Below are 22,793 nucleotides of genomic sequence, written 5' to 3' on the forward strand. Positions count from 1 at the left end.
ATGCAGAGTGTTTAGCAAAGAAATGTATGCGCAATGCAACATTTTAGATAAGCAGTGGATATAGCAAGGCCAGTCGGTGAGGCTGTGATGGGACGTGTCACTAGTTTAGCCATTAATGTACGAAAGCTACTTGGGGCAAATTTATGATGACGAGTGGAACTTGCTGAGGCCGGAGGATTGGAATGTATGGATATGAATGTTGTGTAGGCTACAGACCAAAGACAGCTTACAGTACATAGGATGTAAAAAAAACTGTGGCATGCACTCGGCCCCATGAAGTCTTGGCTTACAAGTGGAGAAAAAACCGGGACTGAGTTGGGAGGCCTTAGCTGATTCCTCCTGCCGTCTCTACACGTATATTTACAGGCCAGGCATGGCCGGGGGTATAAGACTGTCGGGGGTGGGTGATCTTTGTCTCTTTCATGTCCAGCCGCTCACGGATAATGGAAGGAGATAGCAATTAGGGACTGGCTGGATGACTGAATCACATATAGGATCGACCAGCCACCACGATCGTGCAGGGCAGGGAGCGAGCGTCACCGTTGGCAGTGTTCAGAGCACGTCTCGGTATAACCAGGTTGGAGAGATGGCCACAGGGCCAGCAGGACACACCTGTGTCGGGGTGAGGGCGTCCTGGTAGGTCACTTAGCTGGGCGATATGGCGGTGGGAGATCTCAGCCACCCCGACGTGTACTCGTGGTGTGTAGATTGCTACAGCCCGGATGACATGGAAGCCGAGGCTCTTTGCCTTTGCATGAGAAACGGGCATGCTCCCATCTGGGCATTCAATCCCTCTGGCCCTACGTGAGCCTTGGGGGAGTTTAAGTACGATAGCACAGATCTGGACAACTAGAGTCAAGCCTTGACAAGGCTGAATGTGTATTTCTATGTTAGTGATTGTCTGCCACTGTTGCACAGCTGTGACCCGCGAGGATTCCATTTACCTGATCCTTTTTGACACACAGGTTGGTTTTGGATTCTGTGCTAGGGATACTTGCACTCTCCGCAACGTGTTGGGAGGTTATACAGGGGTGGTGGTTGTGGTGGGGTGTCTGGGTCGGCCGGTGCTGCACCAAAATAGTTATGTTGAGCATTTATATAAGATGCACAATTGCAGAGGAAGAGAGGAGAGGAGATGGGATGAGGGAGAAAACCTGGCTGAAACTTGGTGACTCCCTCGCGACACTGCTCCACGATGCCGGCTCCTCGTGGCCCAACACGACATGGGAAAGCCCTCAGGGTCGGGAAGCCACTTAGCGTGTAGGATGTCAGTGTGACAGATCCCTGTTGGCCACAATCTGAAATAAAAAAACTGATCTGATCAGTATCCCTAAACATTTTAAAGCCAACTCCTGGCTCCTTTATCTGAAGAGGAATATCTGCCTGTTAATGTGGGGGATATCAATTCAGCCTATGAATCAAGAATGTCTTATGATAATTAGTAAACATCCTTCTACTTTAATTGCTGTTTAGTTGATAATTCCTTTTAACTAGAAGCTATTACTTATTAGTGTAAACTATGATTAAATGAGACAAACAGAGCGTTCTTTGGCTGCAAGTGGGGTAATAGTGAATAATGAAAGCCAAACTCTTTTCACCAAGAATAACAAAGGGTGCAAGTACACTTGTAGTGTTTGGATTACATACATTACATGCAGAAAAACTGACGCATACATAAGCCTCAAGGGAGAAGTCTGGTCATTCATTTATAGTGTAGATACTTATACTGATGATCGTTCAATTACATTAATTCAGAATGATTTTTCTTTTTGCTGTAGCTGCAGCATTTGTCTTCATAGTTGATTGCATTCAATATGTAAGTAAGTCACATATGAGTGAAAGGAGGTTTGCAGCAATCATTTTTATCTTTGTGGCCGTTGCCCCTAATTCCATTACCTTGAGGCGGACCTCCCACCTTTAGGGAGGCGCCACCTCCACCTCCTCCATGGGCCAGCGGGTTTCCCAGCCTCCCATGCTACTGCCCAGCTTTGCACCGGATCACCTACAACACAACATCCAAGCATCTCAGCTGTCCTGGCTGCCATCTTCATCATAGATAACAACTCTCTGAGGCATTTTAACCATTCAGGGCTACAGTGGAAGCAGCTCTTTATTTGGAAGATGGAGAAAAAACAGCGTTGTTTACTGTATGATAGAAAACAAGACCACAGTCATATCATCCATTCAACTGTGAATTATAACAGACTTCATAAAAAACTGCTCCTCAAAATAAACTTTGACCTTTTTTTCCCATTGTGCAGATTATGTTGCCAACAACAGGGAAGTCTCAGTAGCACTTGCTTTAGGTCATCTAAGAGACACAGAACTCTCCAGTGACTTCTTTGTATCTGCTTACTATGTTGGGAAACAGAGGGACTGTTTTCTTTGCACGTGTTAAATCGAACTAATATATCCAATATAAATACCAAGATAAGATTAAACCGGTACCTAATGATACCCTTCTATCTGTAAACATTCCCTGCTGCCTTCTATAAACAGCTGAACCGAACCGAGCAGAGTCCTGGCAATCCTCGCAGGAGTTTTGGGTATAGATTAGCTCAAATTTATTCCAACATTTGCACAAGTTCACTTACCCTGCCTGCAGTTGCCATGTTTCACAACCGGACCCTTGCTCACAAGGTTAGGAAAGAGTTCTGAGTGCTTATCAAAGTTCAGACCAATCACAAAGAAGGGCTGCGCCTGTGTGGGCTGTGTCCAAACACTGTTCTGTGGATCTTTTTACTTCCTACAATGCCCATTTCCTCCCTCCTTCCAAACCCCAGAAAGGTATTATAGAATATGTACAGTGTATACAGTTTGTTTCTATTAAATTTCAATTTAAGAGTGTGCTTTCTGGTTTAAGATCTTTAGTAAAGGATTTAGGATAAAAAAAACATAGGTTACGATTTTTCAATAATTTTTTTTGATTTTTTCCTCCAAAATTTATTTCTCTTTGAGTTCAGTTACATTTCAGTTTGGGTTTAGTGCTTTTAGTATAGTTAATTGTATTTTTAGGAATTAATTTATTACTGTTACAGATTAATTATTTAATTAGATAGACAAAATAATTCCTTTAACCCCCTTCAAAAATAAAACAACATTTACAATGAGCCATTACACTTACACAATATTTTTGGTTTATTTAATTCAGAATTAATGTAAACAAACACAGTCGGTCTACGGAATCATTACAAATGTGAGGTCGCTACTTTTGCCAAACAAGTTAGAATGCAAGATATGACAAAACTGTTATACTTTACCTAGCCTAGTAGAAAATTTATCCAAGGTAACCACAGTAACTCTAGTGTGTGAGGATCCTGCTGAATCAGCTGTTGTTTTTCCCAAGATCATGATAATGATCAAAAAACACAGAGCAATCATAAACTGTAGTTTCTCCACCATAAAATCTCACATCAGCTGTTATTATGGTTTGATATCATTTCATTTAGTGTGCAATATCCTATCCTTTATTAGAAATTCTTCAAGAAACACCCAGAAGCACTGCTTGGGGACAAATCCTGGAGCCCATCCGAGCAGAATAATTACAACACTGTCCACCAAGTTAAGCAAACATTGATATAACTGGGCTGGTGTGTGTAAATCTGAGCTAAAACTATTTGACTGACACTTTAATCATGGTTTAATAGAGCATTCAGAGACATGGCAGACAATGCTGTAGACATGTAAATGCTGTTCACAATCAAACCAAAACACAAACAATGAAACCATGGAGCCCATCTGTTTAAAACATTTATTATACTCAATAAACACTTGGACATGTTTAGCTTTGGCTTAGGTCAACACTGCAACTGATTCTCACAATCTGTAAGTAATTTTATTAAATAGTGTTGATTATTCAAGGTCAGGCATATATAGCTATAGTGCATCATTTGATAGATCTCCTTATTATGTGTGGCATATTATTTGTATGAACAGAGTGGTAAATTGAATTAGTTTGGGGTCAGTGGCAGCATCCCAGTGGTCTTATTGTGAGGAAACTTTCAGGACCGTCCGGATGCTGTGGAACATAGAACAGAGAAGTGAGCAGATGTGCACCTATTCATTTATCTGTGTTGTTGTTGAGTCATGAATGGTGGAGATTAAACCTACCATTTGCCTTGCTTCATCAGTTCAATGGTGTCATTGATCTGGTCCAAGGTCATGTTGTGAGTGATGAACTCATCCAGCTTCACCTTCTTGTCCATGTAGGCTTTGACCATCTGAGGCACACCAACCCTACCCTTGAAGCCTTATCCACAAAATGCACAGAAAATCATAAATTAAGGGCATAGTCTTATCCAGAATACTTGCTAGAGAATCCAACTTTCCTAAGTCCCGCCTCTTTTTGCTCTACGCTCCAGTAACAGTTGAACTTGGTCAATTTTCTCCTTTTCTGTACATAGATATGTGCTAGCCTGGTCTATATTGAAAAGACTTTTGAAGATGGTTAAAAGATGAAAGCGACATATAGTCAAATGCTAAGTTTGTTAACGTTAACAAAATGCTAGCTAACTAGCTAGCTGATCTAATTAATCATTAACTAGATAGTTAAATCTGTCAGCTAATGTTAGCAAAACGCTAACTCAAAATTTGGTTCTCTTTTCAACATAGCTAGACGAGCCTAGCGCATAGCATATCTAAGTACAGGAAAGGAGAAAGTTGACCCAGGTTCCAAAGTGGGCAGGACTTAGAGTCCTGATGGTCCAATTTGTCTCACCTCCAAAGACAGAGCCCTTCCATGTGCGCCCAGCGATGAGCTGAAGCGGTCGGGCAGAAATGTCATGCAAGTCTGTCCATCCAACAATCACGCTGACTCCCCAACCTTTCACACAAGACTCCAAGGCACTGCGCTAGACAGAGATAGAGCACAAAGTCAGCAGGCTTGTAATCAGTACGGTGCCGGTCCAAATCTCTGGGCTAGATGAGGAAATGTGGGCTGGATAAGTGAATGAATGACACTCAACTTTTTTTCAATAACTACTGCTGGAACGGCACAAGTGAGCAAAGTTGACTTTAGGCAACACATCTTCATTGTATTCTTGAACCAGATTAAATTAAATCTCTCTACCATGACTCCCACATTCCCGGCACATTCCAGGGAGAAGTCCACTCCTCCGTTGGTCATCTCAGCAAGCACTTCACTGATGGGTTTATCGTGATCCTTTGGGTTTACGAAGTCCGTCGCACCAAGCACCTTAGCCTTCACAAACTTCTCTGGATTGATGTCCACGGCGATGATCCTCTTGGCTCCTGCAGACTTGCAGCCCATGACTGCAGCCAAACCCACGGCTCCAAGGCCAAACACAGCACATGTGGAGCCTGGTTCCACCTAAAGTAAAACAGACTTCAATTAACATGGTACTTTAGATTGGACTTCTTGATGATCCATACTGTAATAATCAATAGAAAAGGTTGTTTTTTTTGTCCTATAATGTGTGATTACTATGTTGTTTCAATCTAACAATAAAGACTTAAGCTATCTGCAAGAGTAAATCATACACACCTTAGCAGTATTAACTGCTGCTCCATATCCTGTGGAGATACCACAGCCGAGGAGACAGACTTTTTCCAGAGGGGCTGCAGGGTCGATCTTAGCCACAGCCATCTGGTTAACCACAGTGTACTCAGAGAAGGTACTGGTGCCCGTAAACTGCAGCACCTTCTTGCCCTTACAGGTAAACCTGGACTCTAGCGGTGCCATCACATTGGGACGAGTGGCCCTGAACAAGATAATTTTTTGATGTAAAAAACCTGGGTTCAGGGTTCATTGCATACGTGCATTATTCTTAATATAAAAAACAAACAAATAAACATACAAAGATGTAAACTATCAATCCTCTGGTGTCATTAGACAGCACCTAAAGTTGCCCCACTGATACATGTTCAATAAAATGTTTTCATCTAAGGGGTCTATATTTGTATGAACACAAGAGGAATGAAATGAAAAGCTGGGAATGAAAAGAAAATGGAGTGGATGGAGGAAGATAAGTGTTTATTAAGCTTACCATCCTTTCTCACACTGGTTGGTCTTTGGGCTCTTACAGAAGCGACACTCTCTACACTGGGAGATGAACAGAGGGAGGACTTTGTCTCCTGAAAGACAAAACCAATGTTGCCATGTGACAGGCAAATTAATTTTAGGCCAACTTTTGTAAGGCTGTGAAGAAAATATTGGCTGAATGGCCTCAGTTTCCTTACCTCCTACACTTCCACTAATAACCTAAACAGTTGTTTTTACATTTCTGTTAATATAGAATTTAGTGACATCTAGTGGTGAAATTGCAGATTGCAACCATTTGAATACAGCCTAGCCTAACAGAAACTAAGGCACTATCTAAAGCCAGTGTTAGGTTAATCCCTTTTGGGCTACTGTAGAAACAGTGTTTCAACATGGCGACCTCCGTGGAAGAGCGTCTAATTCTAAGGTAACTAAAACACAGCAATTCTTATTTTCAGGCGATTATAGTTATGAAAACGTACCTATACTTATTACAGTATATTCCATCTCTGCTAATAAATACTCCTAAATGCTACACACTGGACCATTAATAAACAGGTCATTACAGTTAGAATATAAAAAAGAATTCTCGTTGGAATGAAAGTTTGAACTTTGACAATAAAGGGACAGCCGTATTGGTCACTGTATTGGTCAGGGTAGCTGTATGTAGTCTTTACACCAATCTCCATACCAAACACATGGACATCTCACAATCAAATATATTCCAAAATGTTTTACAATTTGAAACTCACCTGGCTGAATTTCCGTGACTCCAGGCCCAATGCTCTCTACGATCCCGGCTGCCTCGTGGCCAAGAACTGTTGGGAAGCCGTCTTTATGCATACTCTCCAACAGGTGGTACAGGTCCGAATGGCACACCGCAGTCGCCACAATCTGTACCAAAAAGAGTGACCAAATGATGAAAACATAAAGACGATTAAGGGGACAGACTAACACCTTCTGGTCAGTTAGTCAATTGGTTGGTCGATATGCTCTGTTCCAAAATTCTCATTGGTTAGACAATCGCTGGTGTTACTTTCATAAGCTCTTCTTTTTTTTCATGAGCGTGAGGGACATATACAGGCCTTATGTATTTTATTGATAGGATATATTTTTAGAAATACCAATAAATATTTATGAAAATGATATCCAAATATATTTTACTCAACATATATATATAATTATATTTATAGTTTGGTTAAATTAATAACCAAACTAATTGACACAATGTCAAATAACCAGCAAAAGGCCCCCAGCCTCAGAGGACAGGAAGAGCTGAGTTTATTTTTGTCCATTTTACCAAGGACTGATTTCTTGATGTTCAAGCTCAAATTCAAACTATAAGTGTTGCCATGTTTTGTGTAGTTTTAGTCCTAAACCTGCTGAACTTTGCATTAGCATGTTGTGCGGCCAAGTGGACGTTGTAATATTGAGGGACAGTCGAGAGAAACTGTCTGAACATTAACCTCATTTGAAGCAAATAACGAGAGTAGCAGGTTGGATTCCGGTAACTGTTACTTTTTCTGGAGCTGCACCGCTTTATACTGCATTAATTTTGTTGTTGTACGGAAGCCCATTTTGCTCCTCGGTCCTTGCCAGTATATGTCTGTGTGTGTGTTGCTATATGTAAATTTACTTGATAGACATGTCTTGAGAAAAAGAAGAGATGATCAAACTGCAGAAATTCATTTTCGACTTTCTTTGGTTGACTACAGCCCTATTAATGTGTGTGTTCCTCTGTGACTACCACTGTGCAGAGTTTCCAGACTTTTTTGGCTGGGGTGGTACAAGAAGGGCACTGACTTATGCAGGGGTGGCATGAAGTCTGTGTCTCATCTTTCCATTCATTCCCAATTTATGCAATTCCAACACTGTTTAGGGACCCCAGTATGCAGAAATATTCAAATACAACAGGCGAAAATAACACATTTATACCACAAAAAACCTCCATGGGATTAGCATAAAGCGGGCATGTCTGCAAAGTGGAAACTTGTGGGTACCTATAGAACCCATTTTCATTCAGATATTTTGAGCTCAGAGGTCAGAGGAATCCCTTTTAAAATAATCATGCCAGTTTTTCCAACGCCAAAATGTTGCCTAATTTTGGAGTCCCCCTTCGAGGTTAGATCATCTAGTTTCATATGATACCAGTATCTTCACTTTAAAACAGACCCCACTAAAGCCTCTGAAAGACAGTGTGGAGTGGGAGAGGTAAGGATAATGGGGTTGCACTTGGGGTGCCCCCCCCGCCACTGTGTGACTAAGGGAGGTTGCTGCAGAGAGAGAGAGTAACACAGCGTGTGTGTACGTGCATTCTGAGAATAGACTCTCACCTTGATGCGGACCTCGTTGGCCTGGGGCGGGGCTACCTCAATCTCCTCAATCACCAGAGGCTTGTTGGGCTCCCAGGCCACTGCCGCCTTGCACTTGATGACCTAGAGGGTAGTGACAAAACATGAAATTACCCATCACATGAAATAACCTGTGGTATGATAAATACTTCTGTGGACTGTTAATCTGTAATAGGAAGGGTTACTAAAAAAAAGAGCCACAGTGCCAGAGTGACTGTATAGTTTCGAACTTTGTGCCAAGTAAAACAGAATATGAGATATCTCACTGAGGCAAAGGTGATAGAGTTAGAGGTAGAAAGGCATAGACAGAAAGAGCGGATATTTTAAGGTTGAGCTTAAACTTAGCAATTGCATATATTACATAACCAAATGTACAATAAAATACTGCACAGGGAGGCACAGAAGCATGCACAAATGTGAGCTGCACAGAATACAGAATTCCATTCAAAAGAATAGTATTAATGTATGAGGTACTGTATCATTGCTTTTTCTTGCTTTGTTTGATTTTCATGTGTGATTTTTAGCATGTGTGCATAAACACAGGTTTGTCAAACCTATCATGTGACATAATAACATTCAGGCAAAAAAAACCTGAATAGAACCATCCCAGAAATATGACTTGTTGAATACTTACCTTACCAGCTGTGGCCATTGCTGCAAAGATATGAATAAACAAGCGAGAAAGGAGTTCAGAGAGGACTGCAGCTGCAGGACAGGAGTGGGGAGGAGACAACAAGAGATCCTGGTTATATATTGCAGCAGTATTTAACAATTTTGGCACAAATTCAGATGGGCAGGGAGTTATTGTCAATTCCTTGAATTCCCTGTGATCCAGAAACAAATGTGGAGCCTGTGTGGAACAAGCAGCAACTATTACAACCACTAAATATAAATCTCTTTTTTACACCAAAAGATTGATGTTATAAATATTAAATATGCTGGCACAGTGAGCCAAAGTAGCATAATACTTTTGAGGACAGTTGGTTAATATGGTAGCTTATTTTATGCATTGAAGCCACTTTAAAGAAACTTGGAATCTGATCTGAAGATGTAATGGATACAAAAATGTTCAGTTAGAACGGACTGTATCAGGTTGTACTTCACTCTTTACGGGCAGATTTAGCTGCAGTAACTCGTAGTTATTCATTGTCTTGTCTGATCTGTTTTCCCCTACTACACTCCCATACTGACCCCTGGACTTTTTCGATAAGTTTGCCTGTTTCCATTTGCCAGCCTTTTTTTTTTTGACCAAATTTAACATAAGCTGCTTATCGCTAGGTCATGCATCTGGGTTCAAACCTGGTCAAAAACCACTCTGATGAGAGCAGTCAGAGTGAAATAAAAAAGTGAAGTAGTGGGCCTGAAAACCTTCAATTTAATTAAAATAAACAGTTCATTAAAAGACATTGAAATGTTTGTGTTTCATTACTATGAGCAATCCCTTTGACATACAAGTAGTCACGTGGTCCCTTGTTATCACAAAACTGCTGATTTATAGCTACATTATTGCTTGTAAAGTAGTTCACCAGGCACGCCAACGTAAGTGGTACTGTAAAAAAAACAGAACATGGCCTCCCAGAGGGCAAATCACACGTCACATCTCAGCTTTGTTTTTCAACAGAGGGAGGCAGTGATAAGGACACTAGAGTATTACACTCATTAACATAATAAACAACTTCAACATGTATCTTAAGTCAAGGCATTACCATTTTCTAACCATCACTGATTTTCTCAGTGGGCGTGAGTGTGAGTCGCAAATTCATTCTCTTAGCTTCTTGTTCACACTAGTTTGAGAGCACTGTCAACACTCTTGCATCCTGGGAAAAGTGTGAATGAGCTCATTTATTCACTGGAGAGACGTAGTGATATTCAAATTATGAAGTAGCTTCATAATTAATTTATAATTATCTCTATATATGAAGCCACTAGTCTGACTTTTGGGGGCACAAAATCACAGTTATGGGCAGGGCAGTATTCTAAATGTCACACCTGACTGCAGCGAACCTGAAAAAGAAGCAATTATGAGTTAAGACGATACATAAACATCTCTAAACAAACTAATCCTGACATCTAAAATTCCAGCTATCTTACCTAGCAGCTTCCACTACGACAAAGATGGTGGTATCTCATCCTTTAAGGCAGGCCTCCAGGGCTAACCTCTGCCACCAAAAGACAACATCAGGACAGTATCTGAAAGGTGTTTTTTTTTATGATGACATGGGATAACCATATTTACATATTTATGTTCCTCTGTAGCTGGAGGAAAGCCAGAAGAAAAACATCTGGTGTCACTTGACTTGACGTGAATATGTTTTTCCATTTATTCTCCTCTCTAATCTTATGATTGCCCAGCCTGTTCTTATTCTCAGGCCGTCTCATACACACACAAACACACACACACACAGGATACCCTTCAGCATCTGTATGAGACACACTGCGCTTCAGTTTAAACCCATCCGTAGTAAGAGAAGTAAAGAGAAGTAAGAGAAAGTCCGCACCTGGAGGTGGATGGATGGCTCAAACAAACACAAAGAGACAGGAGTTATTGGAAGTTTTAACTTACAGGAGTTACGTGCATGATGCAACTAGCGTCCAGGATTTGCAGCATCACTTTTTAACATACATATTTACATACATATTTTACCCAAAGCATGATCTTTTCCTTCCTAAGTATTTTTATGCCAAAGCCTAACCAAACTGTGACAGTTTCTAAACGTGTTAAAAAGGCTTTCTGGCAGCCTGGTGCGTCTCATACAGACGCTGAGGGGTACCGTGTATACGCAGAGGGGGTGTGACGAAGCGTTGGTATTTGACGACGGATGTAAATGTGTTGGATTGCCACCTTGCCCACACATTTTAAGGTATAGTCCATGCCTCCACCTGTCATGTCTACCAGGACCTCTAGTATTGTCTCGCTGTGGTATCTGTAGCACTGCAGTATTCCAATAATCCTGGTTGCCCTGGCTGCATTACAACCCATGATTGCTGCAAGGCCCAGTGCTCCCGGGCCAAATACACAGAATGACCTGGCTTTTACCTAACCCTACTTAGAGTACAAAGTAAATAATAGTGTTGGACTGTAAATATACTAAGCTGATCAATACATGCTAGGGCTTATTAAAGCAAAACTTTATTTTTCAACCTGGACAACAGTTTTTGAAATTGGTCCAATATGGAGAGAGACAGGAAGGGCAATTGTGCACCGTCAATGGACATTTACTAAAAATGATTCCTATATTCAGGTGATTAAACACTAATGAAAACATACCTATAAATATTCAATTTTTTCCAATAGATCCTACAAAATGTTACACATTGGACCTTTAAAGACTAAGATCGTTGTTGTTTAACCAGAAACGGCCATTACATCGCTCTGTTCAAAGCCACCAGACTCCACTGACAAAAACGGTAATTTTACCTTGCAGAACACAAGAGTTGCTGGTCTAACACTGCCTTGATCGGTTAGTTTGTTTGCATGAATTTGGTGTTTTTAACCCTTTAAAACACCAAAGTCACACAATAACACAAACAAAAACACCAGAACAAGCACTTCTAGTAAACGTATGAAGATGCCCAAATGCTGGACTCAATTCAAAAACTGTTGTCCCCATTACTCACTGACACAAAAACATGGGAAAATAGGGTCCAGGTTGAAAAATGCTGATGTTTCCCTTTAACTTTGTCTAGCAGGCAGCTGGCTCAGTGTGACCGTCTGCTCCGCCTATGATTAAACGCTAACATTACTGCTTTATGCAAGATTTGATTGGCTATATCGAAAAAAGGATACCTAACTCACGTGAAATTAATGCAAAGCCACAGGGTGCCATCATAAAAGATGATGATGAAAGAATGAAAGTAAAATATAAAAAATACAGTTCTTTTGGTTTTTGATTTGTCCTCAAAGGATGAGGACCAGTGATTTACAGATCAGATGCGTGTGTTTTAGCAGGCAAAACTTCTTTCAGCTGGACATAACGCTGTCTGTCAAGTTAAGCAAATACTGATATTAACTAAGCTGGTGTGACTAAATTCTGAAAACTGTTTGACAAGAACACTTTTGTCACACTAAACACAATGCAAAAAAGAGTTTAATAACATGACTGTAGACACTTCCAGTGACAAAATCTAGATACAACACAGCAAAACCAAAACACCAACAAGGAAGTAACACATCCCATCTGCTTATATGAACACTGCAGATTATTCTCACAATCTGCACATAGTTCATTGAATAGTGTTGATTGTTCAAAGTCAGTCACGTATACTGTACATCATTTGATAGATCTCTTTATAATGTGCATTGCATTGTGTTAGATTCAGTAAAACACAGCTGCAGGTCATTCACTCAGTTTGGTGCCACTGAAAGCCACACACTGGTCTTACTGTGGAGAAACACTCAGGACTGTCCGGATGCTGTGGAGCAAAAACAACAGAAATTAGAGGATTGCACTCATTAGTGTTTCATCTGGGTAACTAGTCAGTGACTCTTGAATGAAGAAATGAAGAAAGTATAGGAGTGCAAACCTACCATTTGCCTTCTTTCATCAGTTCAATGGCATCATTGACCTTGTCCAAGGCCATGTTGTGAGTGATGAACTCATCCAGCTTCACCTTCTTGTCCAGGTAGGCTTTGACCATATAAGGCACGCCATCCTTACTCTTAAATCCTGAGCCACAGAGAACACACACATAATTAAATAATAGCAAGCATGGAGTCCTTTCTTAATAATAGTTGTTGAATGATTGCAGAGGTCTAGCCTCTTTTGTGTACTGTCCCAGCACAGGTAGTTCTGTTAAAAGGATTTTAGGATAAGCCTTTTGGCTGTACCTGCTACTAATAAGCCAAACATACAAGAAATGCCTTTGGTTGCCAATCAACAAGAAAAGAAAGCAGGCCCTTACAGTACTTGAACTGAACGACTAACCCCTTAAGCAAAATATTACTTTCAATTCAATTCAATTCAATTTTATTTGTATAGCGCGAGAGGTAAAGACAGAAGGACAGAGACAGACTTTGATGCCTTGTCCAGTCCAATACGTATGTTAATTATGCTAACCAAAGGCTAAAGCTAATTAGCTATATTAGCTAACAAAATAAAACCAGAAACAAACAAAAACCTGTTTTCATTGAATCTTGTCTGTCCCAGACAAGCCTCCCATTTATACGTCATGGCTCACTGGCAAGATGATGTTAGATCTAGTTAAACTACGTACCCACTCTGGGTCCATACCTTCACTCCCTCCTCTGGTTGGTTCTTATTACAGAAGACCCACCCACTTGAGATAGACAACCAATCAAATGACAAATGATGACCTGTGATAGTTGATGACACAAGTCTCACCTCCAAACAGGGAACCCTTCCATGTGCGTCCAGAGATGAGTTGAACGGGTCGGGCAGAAAAATCCTCCATGTCTGTCCAGCCAACAATCACGCTGACGCCCCAACCTGGTATACAAGACTCCAAGGCACTGCGCTGAAGGAGAAACAGCACACATTTAGTCGGCTTATAATCAGAAAGGTGCTGGTCCAAATCTCTGGCCTGTCTGAGAAAATGTTAACTGAATAACCCTCACATCTTCTTCAGTAACTACTCAAATAAAGGTTGTTGTTTAAATAGTTAGGTAACAACATCTTCATTATATTTTTTAATCAAATTAAATCTCCCTACCATGACTTTCACATTCCCGACACATTCCAGGGAGAAGTCCACTCCTCCGTTGGTCATCTCAGCAAGCACTTCACTGATGGGTTTATCATGATCCTTGGGGTTCACAAAGTCGGTCGCGCCAAACACCTTAGCCTTCTCAAACTTCTCTGGATTGATATCCACGGCGATGATCCTCTCGGCTCCTGCAGACTTGCAGCCCATGACTGCAGCCAAACCCACGGCTCCAAGGCCAAACACAGCACATGTGGAGCCTGGTTCCACCTAAAGTAAAACAGACTTCAATTAATAGGTTGGACATGCTCCATAAAATGATAATCAATGGAACGTTTTTTTGTCCCATCATGAGTGATTACCGTGTTGTTTCAATTTAATAATAATGATCAAACATACACACCTTAGCAGTATTAACTGCTGCTCCATATCCTGTGCAGATACCACAGCCGAGGAGACAGACTTTTTCCAGAGGGGCTGCAGGGTCGATCTTAGCCACAGCCATCTGGTTAATCACAGTGTACTCAGAGAAGGTACTGGTTCCCATAAACTGCAGCACCTTCTTGCCCTTACAGGTAAACCTGGACTCTGGTGATGCCATCACATCAGGATTATCAGCGGCCCTGAACAGAGAATTTATTCAAATGAAAAAAACAACTTTCAAAGTTTCGCATTGCTCCTGTTCTACAGGGTAAGGCTGTCGAAGTGAAAGAATTTCCTATGTGGTGATCTAGGGAGGCTCAGCATCATGGCATGCAGCATTAGCGCCAGTATATTTTTTGTTGCAAACACCACAGTTGTGGTGAATTGGGACAATTACCAGTCTACATTTTCCACTAAAAAGACTGCCAGTGGTTCCAGTCAGGAGATTTTCCACAGCAAGTGAGGAGGAGGCTACCTGACTTCCTCATGTTTGATATTGTAATCATGGGCAAAAACGATCCCATCACATGACACTATTGTGCTTGTAATTCTATGAATGAATGAATTGCAGGATATTGAGTAGCAGAGATAGAATCCTCCTGTATTTTAGAAAGCACGTGTGCTGTGTCACGTCTATTAAATTTATTTTCTTAAAAAACGAAAGACTGAACATGACGTGATGTGATGTGTTGTGTTGTGGCGGTTGCTTGCCATCCCCTGCGGTTGGAGTGTCAATAGCGCTGTATTTCATGCAGTTATCGCAACAGGCCTATGAGAGCGATATGCCATAAAATGAAAAACCAAAACTCCAAACTGTTCTGTGTCATCATCAGACAGCACCACAAGTTGCTCTGCTGACATAGTGACCATTACGATGATATACTGTAACATAGAGCATTAAATGCACCAACATACCTTATGAACTCATCCTGGATAAATGAAATGAAAAGATGAGCTTACCATCCTTTCTCACACTCGTTGGTCTTAGGACTCTTACAGAAGCGACACTCTCCACACTGGGCGATGAACAGAGGAATCACCTTGTCTCCTGAAATTGAGAAGCAATATAACCATGTCAAAGGAATTTTAGGTTACAAAACAACAAATCAAATAGGGAACCCGACCTGTCAGAACTACTAACTACTGAGCTTTAACTGACCTGGTTGAAATTCAGTGACTCCAGGCCCAACGCTCTCTACAATGCCGGCTCCTTCATGACCAAGGACAGCTGGGAAGCCTTGTTCATGCATACCCTCAAAGAGATGATACAGGTCCGTGTGGCACAGCCCGGTTGCCACAACCTGCACAGAAGAATACACCCATACAATTAAGACACTTATTTCTTCAACAGTTGGGTGCTGTGCTTTCTTTAAACCTGCATTAGCATATGACAGTTTGCTAAACCCTTTCCCCAAATAGCAATTGGTTAGTGAAGTCCCAAAAATGTACTACAAAGTATACTCATTTGATAACGCTTACTCAAAGGTGCAAAAAGACATCTCTGTATATGTGCATGTGTAGGTCTTGAAAGCGGACGTGTCTCACCTTGATGCGGACCTCGTTGGCCTCAGGCGGGGCTACCTCAATCTCCTCCATCACCAGAGGCTTGTTGGGCTCCCAGGCCACTGCCGCCTTGCACTTGATGACCTAGAGGGCAGAGACAATGCATGAAGAGTCACATTATTGGGTCAAACTAAACTAGGATGGGGTTCTGGAAAGGCGTCAAGGCAGTTTCCTGAAACCCTACAAGCACCCACCCAAGTAGCAGGTGTAATTTTAAGTGCTTTTACATTAACCTGGAAAACAAGTGGAGAGAGTATTTTATTGCGTTTCACTGTGCCTAGTTGAGTGTTTTATAATACATTTCAAGGCAAACACTCATGTAGAGGCTTCAGATTGATTTATATGCTACCATGAAAATGTTCATCAGAGCAAACAATAAACAAATGGTTTTTACAAATTCACTGCACACTTTGTAATTACATATTAACAGTGTAGTAGTGGATTTCTAATTCTCTGATACAGCTGCTCCTGAAAGAGCAAACATCACATGCAAAGCAACAGTTTAAAGTCCAATGACATATTTGACAAACATAGATTTGATTAGAGCATTATAATGTAATGTTGGCAAGTTTAGTAGAACTGAGTAAATCAATGAGTTAATCAGTTGTTGACATACATGGTGACAAAGTGGTTTGAAATTAAGTTTTTGGCAATTTTTTTATTCCACTGTGGAACTACAATAAATTCTTGCACTTCGACCATTATGTCTTTTGGCATACAACCCCATCGTCTTTGCCAACATCCCTAGCTGTGCAAAACCATCTATAGTTTCCAACTATGTGTCAAAAGAGGACATGCAATATTTCTCTGAGGCAGAGGGGACAGAACGAGGAATAGATGATTTTATTTTGCTATTTGGATTGCAGTAAGAATAATAATTCTAAGTTGGTTTGAGGGAAATAAACATGCATGTGTAAAGAGAATTAGATTAAAACAAAGCAATTACGAGCACTAAAGCAAGCTGTCAGGCATCAGCTTCACCCACCCACACTTCAACCATTGAATTACCATCACATACAAATAAAATGCACTTATTATGATCACTTAAGAATCTCATAAAATTCTCATAAGTCTTAGTTTCTTACTATACTTATACTATACTCTTAAGAAGTCATTAAACATCTCAGTTGTTCATGAGAGCACTCCCATATTGAATTAGGTACCTACCTTACCAGCTGTGGCCATTTTTGCAACAAAAAAAAACGAGGGGTCAGTTGAGCAAGAAAGGAGCTGCAGGACTGGACAGACACGAGAGACTACTTGAGGTTTAAATAGCCAACTGCTGCAAGATAAAGCCCTTCCGTAAACATTCAGATGGGCGGGGACTTTGTTTTGAATGAACTTTGAGTTGTTGGTTCTCAATAACTGTAGAAAACATTAAAAAAGAAAGAAAAACTGCTCCTGAGACTCAAATCTGGCCAACAGATCTGGAAGCTGTGTGGAGCTGAATTGGCAAAAACAAGCAGCAACCAGATGATGACTGTAAATCATGCAAATATACAATTTTGAAGCAGACATTTTCTTGATAAAATCCTTTTCAGTACAACAGTAAATTAGTTTGTGGGGTAACATTTTATGTGAAACAAAACAAATGAAACAAAAAAAACAAAAACAGCTAATATCTACAGTGTACACACTGATCCTAGAAACTCCCCAGCAAAGTTACCCAGCCTTTTTTCTTGTAACTTTAAAGGGCAAATAAATTCTTCACTTCATTGTCTCACTATGGCCCACCATTTAAGTTCAGCTATTACCTGCATTTATATCTGAATGATAAAATGTATCCGTTTTCATTATTCTTTTAGTCATTGATTGTTTATTTTTAACTGTTCGATCAATAAATTCATCACAGCAAACTGCAGTGCAAATGCAAACCTGTTTCAAATTGGTATAAGGTAAGAGAAAATTAACATACACACACTCATTATTATTATTTAGCCAAATAATCACAATTTTACTACAATGACATCTTCTATTTGAAATAAAAAAGTAAAAATTAAAAAAGCGAAGGAGATCAAACTATCTAAATATTTACAATTTCAACAAACTATTTACATATGGGCTAAAACAATAGGAACACACTAATGCAGAGATCCAGAGAGAAAGAGTGAGAGAGAAGGTCAAATGAACTATGTACATATTTACTAGCTGTATGTACACCCGAATACAGAGATCCAGAGAGAAAGCAAGAGAGAAGGTCAAATGAGCTATTTACATATCAGTTACATTAACACTGTAATCCAGAGACAGAGAGAGGGTGATGACAGCCTGCGCAGGGCCCAAGAAGAGAGGGAGAGACCCTGACGCTGTTAGCAGAAGAGCTGTGGACTGAGATTACTCTGAGCAACATGAATGAATTACAATATAATGTATGTAAATATATTTCTTGATAATCTGAATAAACCAAATCTAGCAAAAAAGTTGCCAAATAGGATCTCACTATGACTGATTTTGTTTGTCTCAGCAAATGTGATGTAGCATAAAGCTTGTGCTGGTAAATATTCCATGATGCATAAACATAATAATTTCATTTGGACTGATATATGAACTGGTACTACTGCACCATTAGTGTCCCAGTCACTGTATCTATCCAGGTGGTACTTTTACTGTCTCTGGGACCACAGGACATCCTTAATTTCGAGCACTGTGGTAGTGAAGCCATAAGCATGTTAAAAAACAAGGCTTCCTGTGGATTCCCAAAGCACCCAAACACTTTACTTAGAGCCTAATCCTTAGCCAACCACCTAGTTTCCCCTGTTGGGCACAGTTGCCTGTAATGCTTGCCCTGACTCATCTCTTCCCACTTACTCTCTTATGAACACTGCTGTATCATTTAGCAGTGCAAACAGTACCGCACTTTTCACATCACAGCCTGTTGTGTCTGCCAGCATAAGATTCATAAGATGTGAGTAACACCATATATGAATCTGAGTAGGGGATCGCTCAGAGAGAAGTGTAAAGAACCCACAATACTGTCCCTGCATTCTAGCTACACTATCCATTGAGTTGCCCAGAGGTGTGCCAACGTTTATATCGAGCTTCAGAAATACTTTTACCAGCTCTCTAAAATGCTTCCCTGTTGATGATTTACAGATAATAATCAGTCTTTCATGGTCCTTTGACCTGCTATCTTGTGTCGTCTACTTGGACTGAAAACATGTCTAATTTCCTCTACAATAGTGGTCTTTCTTAGTTGGCTGATGACACTGTGTCTTTTGACAGCAGGGTAAGCAACACTACTACACTACAGAAACCAACATGAGTTGGAAGACCATGGGTTGGGGAAGAGACTGGAGATGAGTGTTCAGGCATGAGGTGTAAATACCTCATCCATGACCAGGTTTCAGCCCTGGTCTTGCCTGGTAGCATAGTATGTTTATGAAAAGGGACTTGCCATAAAAGCAGCTAGTGGAAGAATGCAATGGCTATTTTGAACACTTGTATTCCCTTCCTAGCCTGCTTTCTGTCATCTTTCTCTGCCTGCCAGATCCTTGGAACTACTGGACTGGAGCCAGTCCCCTGGAGCCTTTGACTGCCACGGGGCATCCAAGCCTCAGGCCGTGCTTGGGCCAAGCAATATTCACTCGAAATGAAGGATGTCTGGGACAATTATGGGCAACAGTAGAGAAATGTATCATTACAAATATAATTATTACTTGTATGTGTCATGGAATATATATCATCTAAATCGTAAGGTGTTCAAATTTAAAAAAGCTCTACACTATGTCACAGAGAGACCAGTGTTGCCAACTTGACATCTTTCTCAGTAGTTTTTACGACTTTTCACTTTAATTCATTCCCATGCATGCTGCATACAGCACCAGGGTCTCTCCTCTTGTGCTGTGCAAGCAGTCAGCAGGTGAGGCCTTCTCTCTTACTCTTTCTTTAAGGAGCTCTGGATAAGGAGGTCCTTTTAGTTTGTAAATATGTAAATAGTTAATTTGACCTTCTCTCAATCTCTCCCTCCGGATGTCTGGATTAGAGTGTTCCTATTGCTTAGCCTACATGCAAATAGTTTATCGTAGATTTTTCTTTTTACTTTTTTACTTTAAATATATGATCTCCCTGCAGTGAGTTTGTGATTATTTGGCTAAATAATAATAATTATCACTTTGCTTAGTCTGTCAAAGCATTTTGTAAACTAATAATAAATAAGGGAAATGTAATATAATGTTCAAAGTGTGTTTATGTACATTTCCTTTGCCGTCAATATAAATAAGCAAGAAACATCAAATGACTGAAATAAGAATGAAAACTGATTGTGACCAAACACCCAGAGTGATTATAATTTTTTATTCAGATATATGAACTGGGAACAACTAGCAGAACTTCCATGGCGGACTAGAGTGAGTGAATGAAGTTATAAGAGTTACTGAAACAAAGTTATTAAACTATATTCTTAATGTAAGATAAGATAAGATGTACCTTCATTGATCCCACATAGGAGAAATTCAAATTAGACACAGCAACATAGAGGAAAAGTAGTGCAAAAGAGTACAGAAGTGGAAGTACAATAAGATATCACAAAATAAGAATATTACAAAACATGGCAGTTTAACATGGACTTGATGGAAGGCGACTAATAAAAACGGTTTATTTGAAGGTAATAAAAACACACATTTTCCTATATTCAGGTAATTATACACTAATGAAAACATACCTACGACTATTATATTCCATTACTTCCAATAGATCCTCCTAAATGTTACACACTGGACCTTTAAGCCTGGGAATGTTGAAAGAAGTATTTAGGACAGTTGTGCGACACTCTCTACAGTCCAAACACATGTTGTATTGGTGTGTCTGACAGTCTTGACACTCTGATCTGCCAATAAGTGTACAAGATACGCAAACAGGATGCACAGTTCTCTGAGCTGGGTGGGGAGGGGCTTCCAAAAGACACATGCCCTGGGGCTTCATGGGACCATTATCCAGCCCTGCCTGTAGGAGGTTGAATGAGTTTCTTTGAAGACTGTCATTCAAGGACAAACGTATCTACCATCTCCCGGATAGAGCTCCAATGTTTTGTTGAATGCAATTGGTTACCAAAGTTCTTTCTTGGCTTCAATTGGGCAATTGTTGGCATTCATTGATATTCACTTGTTGTGCATGTTTATGCGAATGCCTTAATATAATATCACTTTAGGAAAACATTCTAATCAATGCACATTATGCATTAACATTTATTTAACAGGTTGACAGTGCAAATTTGTTTGGAACTACTGTATAGCAACTCTCTTTTCAACTCTCTCAACTGTTTTGGGTGTGTTTTTAATAGCCTGGAGGATGGGCAAGGCTTAGTAAATAGCCAGTTGCCCGTTTGTTTGCTAATAGTGTACCAGTAAATCAATAGATTTTAAGGCAAGAGTATTTGCATTCTTGCCCATACAATGTTGTGGCAATGTCTCATAGAGGGGGGCCTGAGCTAAATGTATGATGCATGTATGTTTTTGTTTTAAATAAATGATTTTATTTAAAACATATAGTTGAGCTATCTTTAATCTCTCCATGTGCCCCCTGTCCATAGCAAAAGTACCCGTGGGGTACAAGTAACTGACCTACACTATAGCAACAGAATATGGCTACAGAGGATGCCCTAGTTGTGAAGCAGCCTTCATTAATGTAACCTGTAACCCCAAAAAGTAATGTTAGCCAATGATATGCTAACTTATGGCCTAAAAAATGACACTGTCTTAGGTTATTGCTGTTAGTCTGGCATCCAGGGTGGGGCCCTGGCATGTTAATGTGTCACACCGATATAGGGCTATAGTCTGAGTAGTATAAGAAAGCGTCAAATTACTTGGACATTTTTTGGAAATTGATCTGTTGATATAAATTTGATGTCCCACTTTATAATGTACAATTTTATTGAAGTGTATGGAACATGCATTAAGTGCCAGTATGCAAATAATCTCAAATATTTTAACCTCCCAATTGATGAATATGAACACACCCCCATCACATATAAAACAACAATTTTTATTTGTGTGGTAAAAGACCCATGGAGTGAAACATACTTGCCTGTTTATTAGGTTGGTCTGAATGGTGAGCAGGAAGAAGAGAGAAGGCAGCAGCTAGAGGCATTAAAAATGAATCTGAACAAAATTGAAGGCAATTCAAAATAGCTTTGTTTTTATTGTTTTAATGACCTACTGATACCATTGACATAGGTGACACTTTACATATTATTAATTTGCTGATATGTTGCAAATAGTGCATTTTCTATGATCAAATGCATGGCAATTAGTCAACACAGAGAACATATCCAGTGCTAATTTTAAGTATTGTTGCAAAGTAGTAAAAGAAGTCAAATAAGATTGTAAAAATGAACAAGTTATGACACTATAATCAGAATTCTTAGAAAATGCTTCAAAAGGCACTATATCAGAAAATAATTATCTCTGATGTGTGGTAACTTGCCCTCAACCATTGAAGTGATTGCCTCTATTATTGGCACACTCTAGCAGTTTAAACAAACGCTTCCGGTAATAGTGATAACCATCATCCCCGGGTTACCCTATAGTAAACAAAATATTCTGAATAGCTCCTTTTCAATGAAACAATATAAACTTTGTACAAAATATTGGGACTATATTTAATCCTACACCAGGAAAGCTCATAGACCTTAAAAAGCCATGCCTTTGGGAATCTCCTTTTCATGACCAAAGTGGTTTAATAATTACCCTTGGTAAGGTACAGTAGTTTTCATGGATAGAACATTCCAAGACCAAATACGTTATTCTTCAAAGTCTGGTTATTTTTCACCAAGTACCAATAATTCTGATGGTACTGTATTG

General features: G+C 40.0%; 3 protein-coding genes across 3 annotated transcripts in view; all 3 read right to left on the reverse strand.

Annotated features, from left to right (window-relative positions):
* Nucleotides 1–2,657, reverse strand: part of LOC118337276 (alcohol dehydrogenase class-3 chain L) — a gene marked incomplete at its 3' end in the record, with an annotated part of 4,569 nt that extends 1,912 nt beyond the window's left edge. The window contains 1 exon segment of the mRNA XM_035674227.1: nucleotides 2,595–2,657. Coding sequence (XP_035530120.1) covers nucleotides 2,595–2,612 — 18 coding nt within the window.
* A 1,080-nt stretch (nucleotides 2,658–3,737) lies between these two features.
* LOC118337422 (alcohol dehydrogenase 1-like) lies at nucleotides 3,738–9,114 on the reverse strand. Its single transcript, XM_035674411.1, has 9 exons — nucleotides 8,984–9,114; nucleotides 8,332–8,433; nucleotides 6,751–6,892; nucleotides 6,006–6,093; nucleotides 5,504–5,720; nucleotides 5,069–5,329; nucleotides 4,718–4,850; nucleotides 4,111–4,249; nucleotides 3,738–4,018 (listed from the first exon to the last, which is right to left on the reverse strand). The coding sequence occupies exons 1-9, from the start codon at nucleotides 8,999–9,001 to the stop codon at nucleotides 3,985–3,987; spliced, it is 1,134 nt and encodes a 377-aa protein (XP_035530304.1). The 5' UTR covers nucleotides 9,002–9,114; the 3' UTR covers nucleotides 3,738–3,984.
* A 3,305-nt stretch (nucleotides 9,115–12,419) lies between these two features.
* Nucleotides 12,420–17,310, reverse strand: LOC118337421 (alcohol dehydrogenase 1-like). The gene is made up of 9 exons (XM_035674410.1): nucleotides 17,164–17,310; nucleotides 15,979–16,080; nucleotides 15,593–15,734; nucleotides 15,394–15,481; nucleotides 14,414–14,633; nucleotides 14,020–14,280; nucleotides 13,692–13,824; nucleotides 12,878–13,016; nucleotides 12,420–12,762 (listed from the first exon to the last, which is right to left on the reverse strand). Exons 1-9 carry the CDS (start codon nucleotides 17,179–17,181, stop codon nucleotides 12,729–12,731), a joined length of 1,137 nt encoding a protein of 378 aa, XP_035530303.1. The 5' UTR covers nucleotides 17,182–17,310; the 3' UTR covers nucleotides 12,420–12,728.
* Between the last annotated feature and the right edge of the window lie 5,483 nt (nucleotides 17,311–22,793).

The sequence above is a fragment of the Morone saxatilis genome, unplaced genomic scaffold, assembly GCF_004916995.1.
Source record: "Morone saxatilis isolate NCDOM2014 unplaced genomic scaffold, NCSU_SB_2.0 Contig3, whole genome shotgun sequence".
NCBI lineage: Eukaryota > Metazoa > Chordata > Actinopteri > Moronidae > Morone > Morone saxatilis.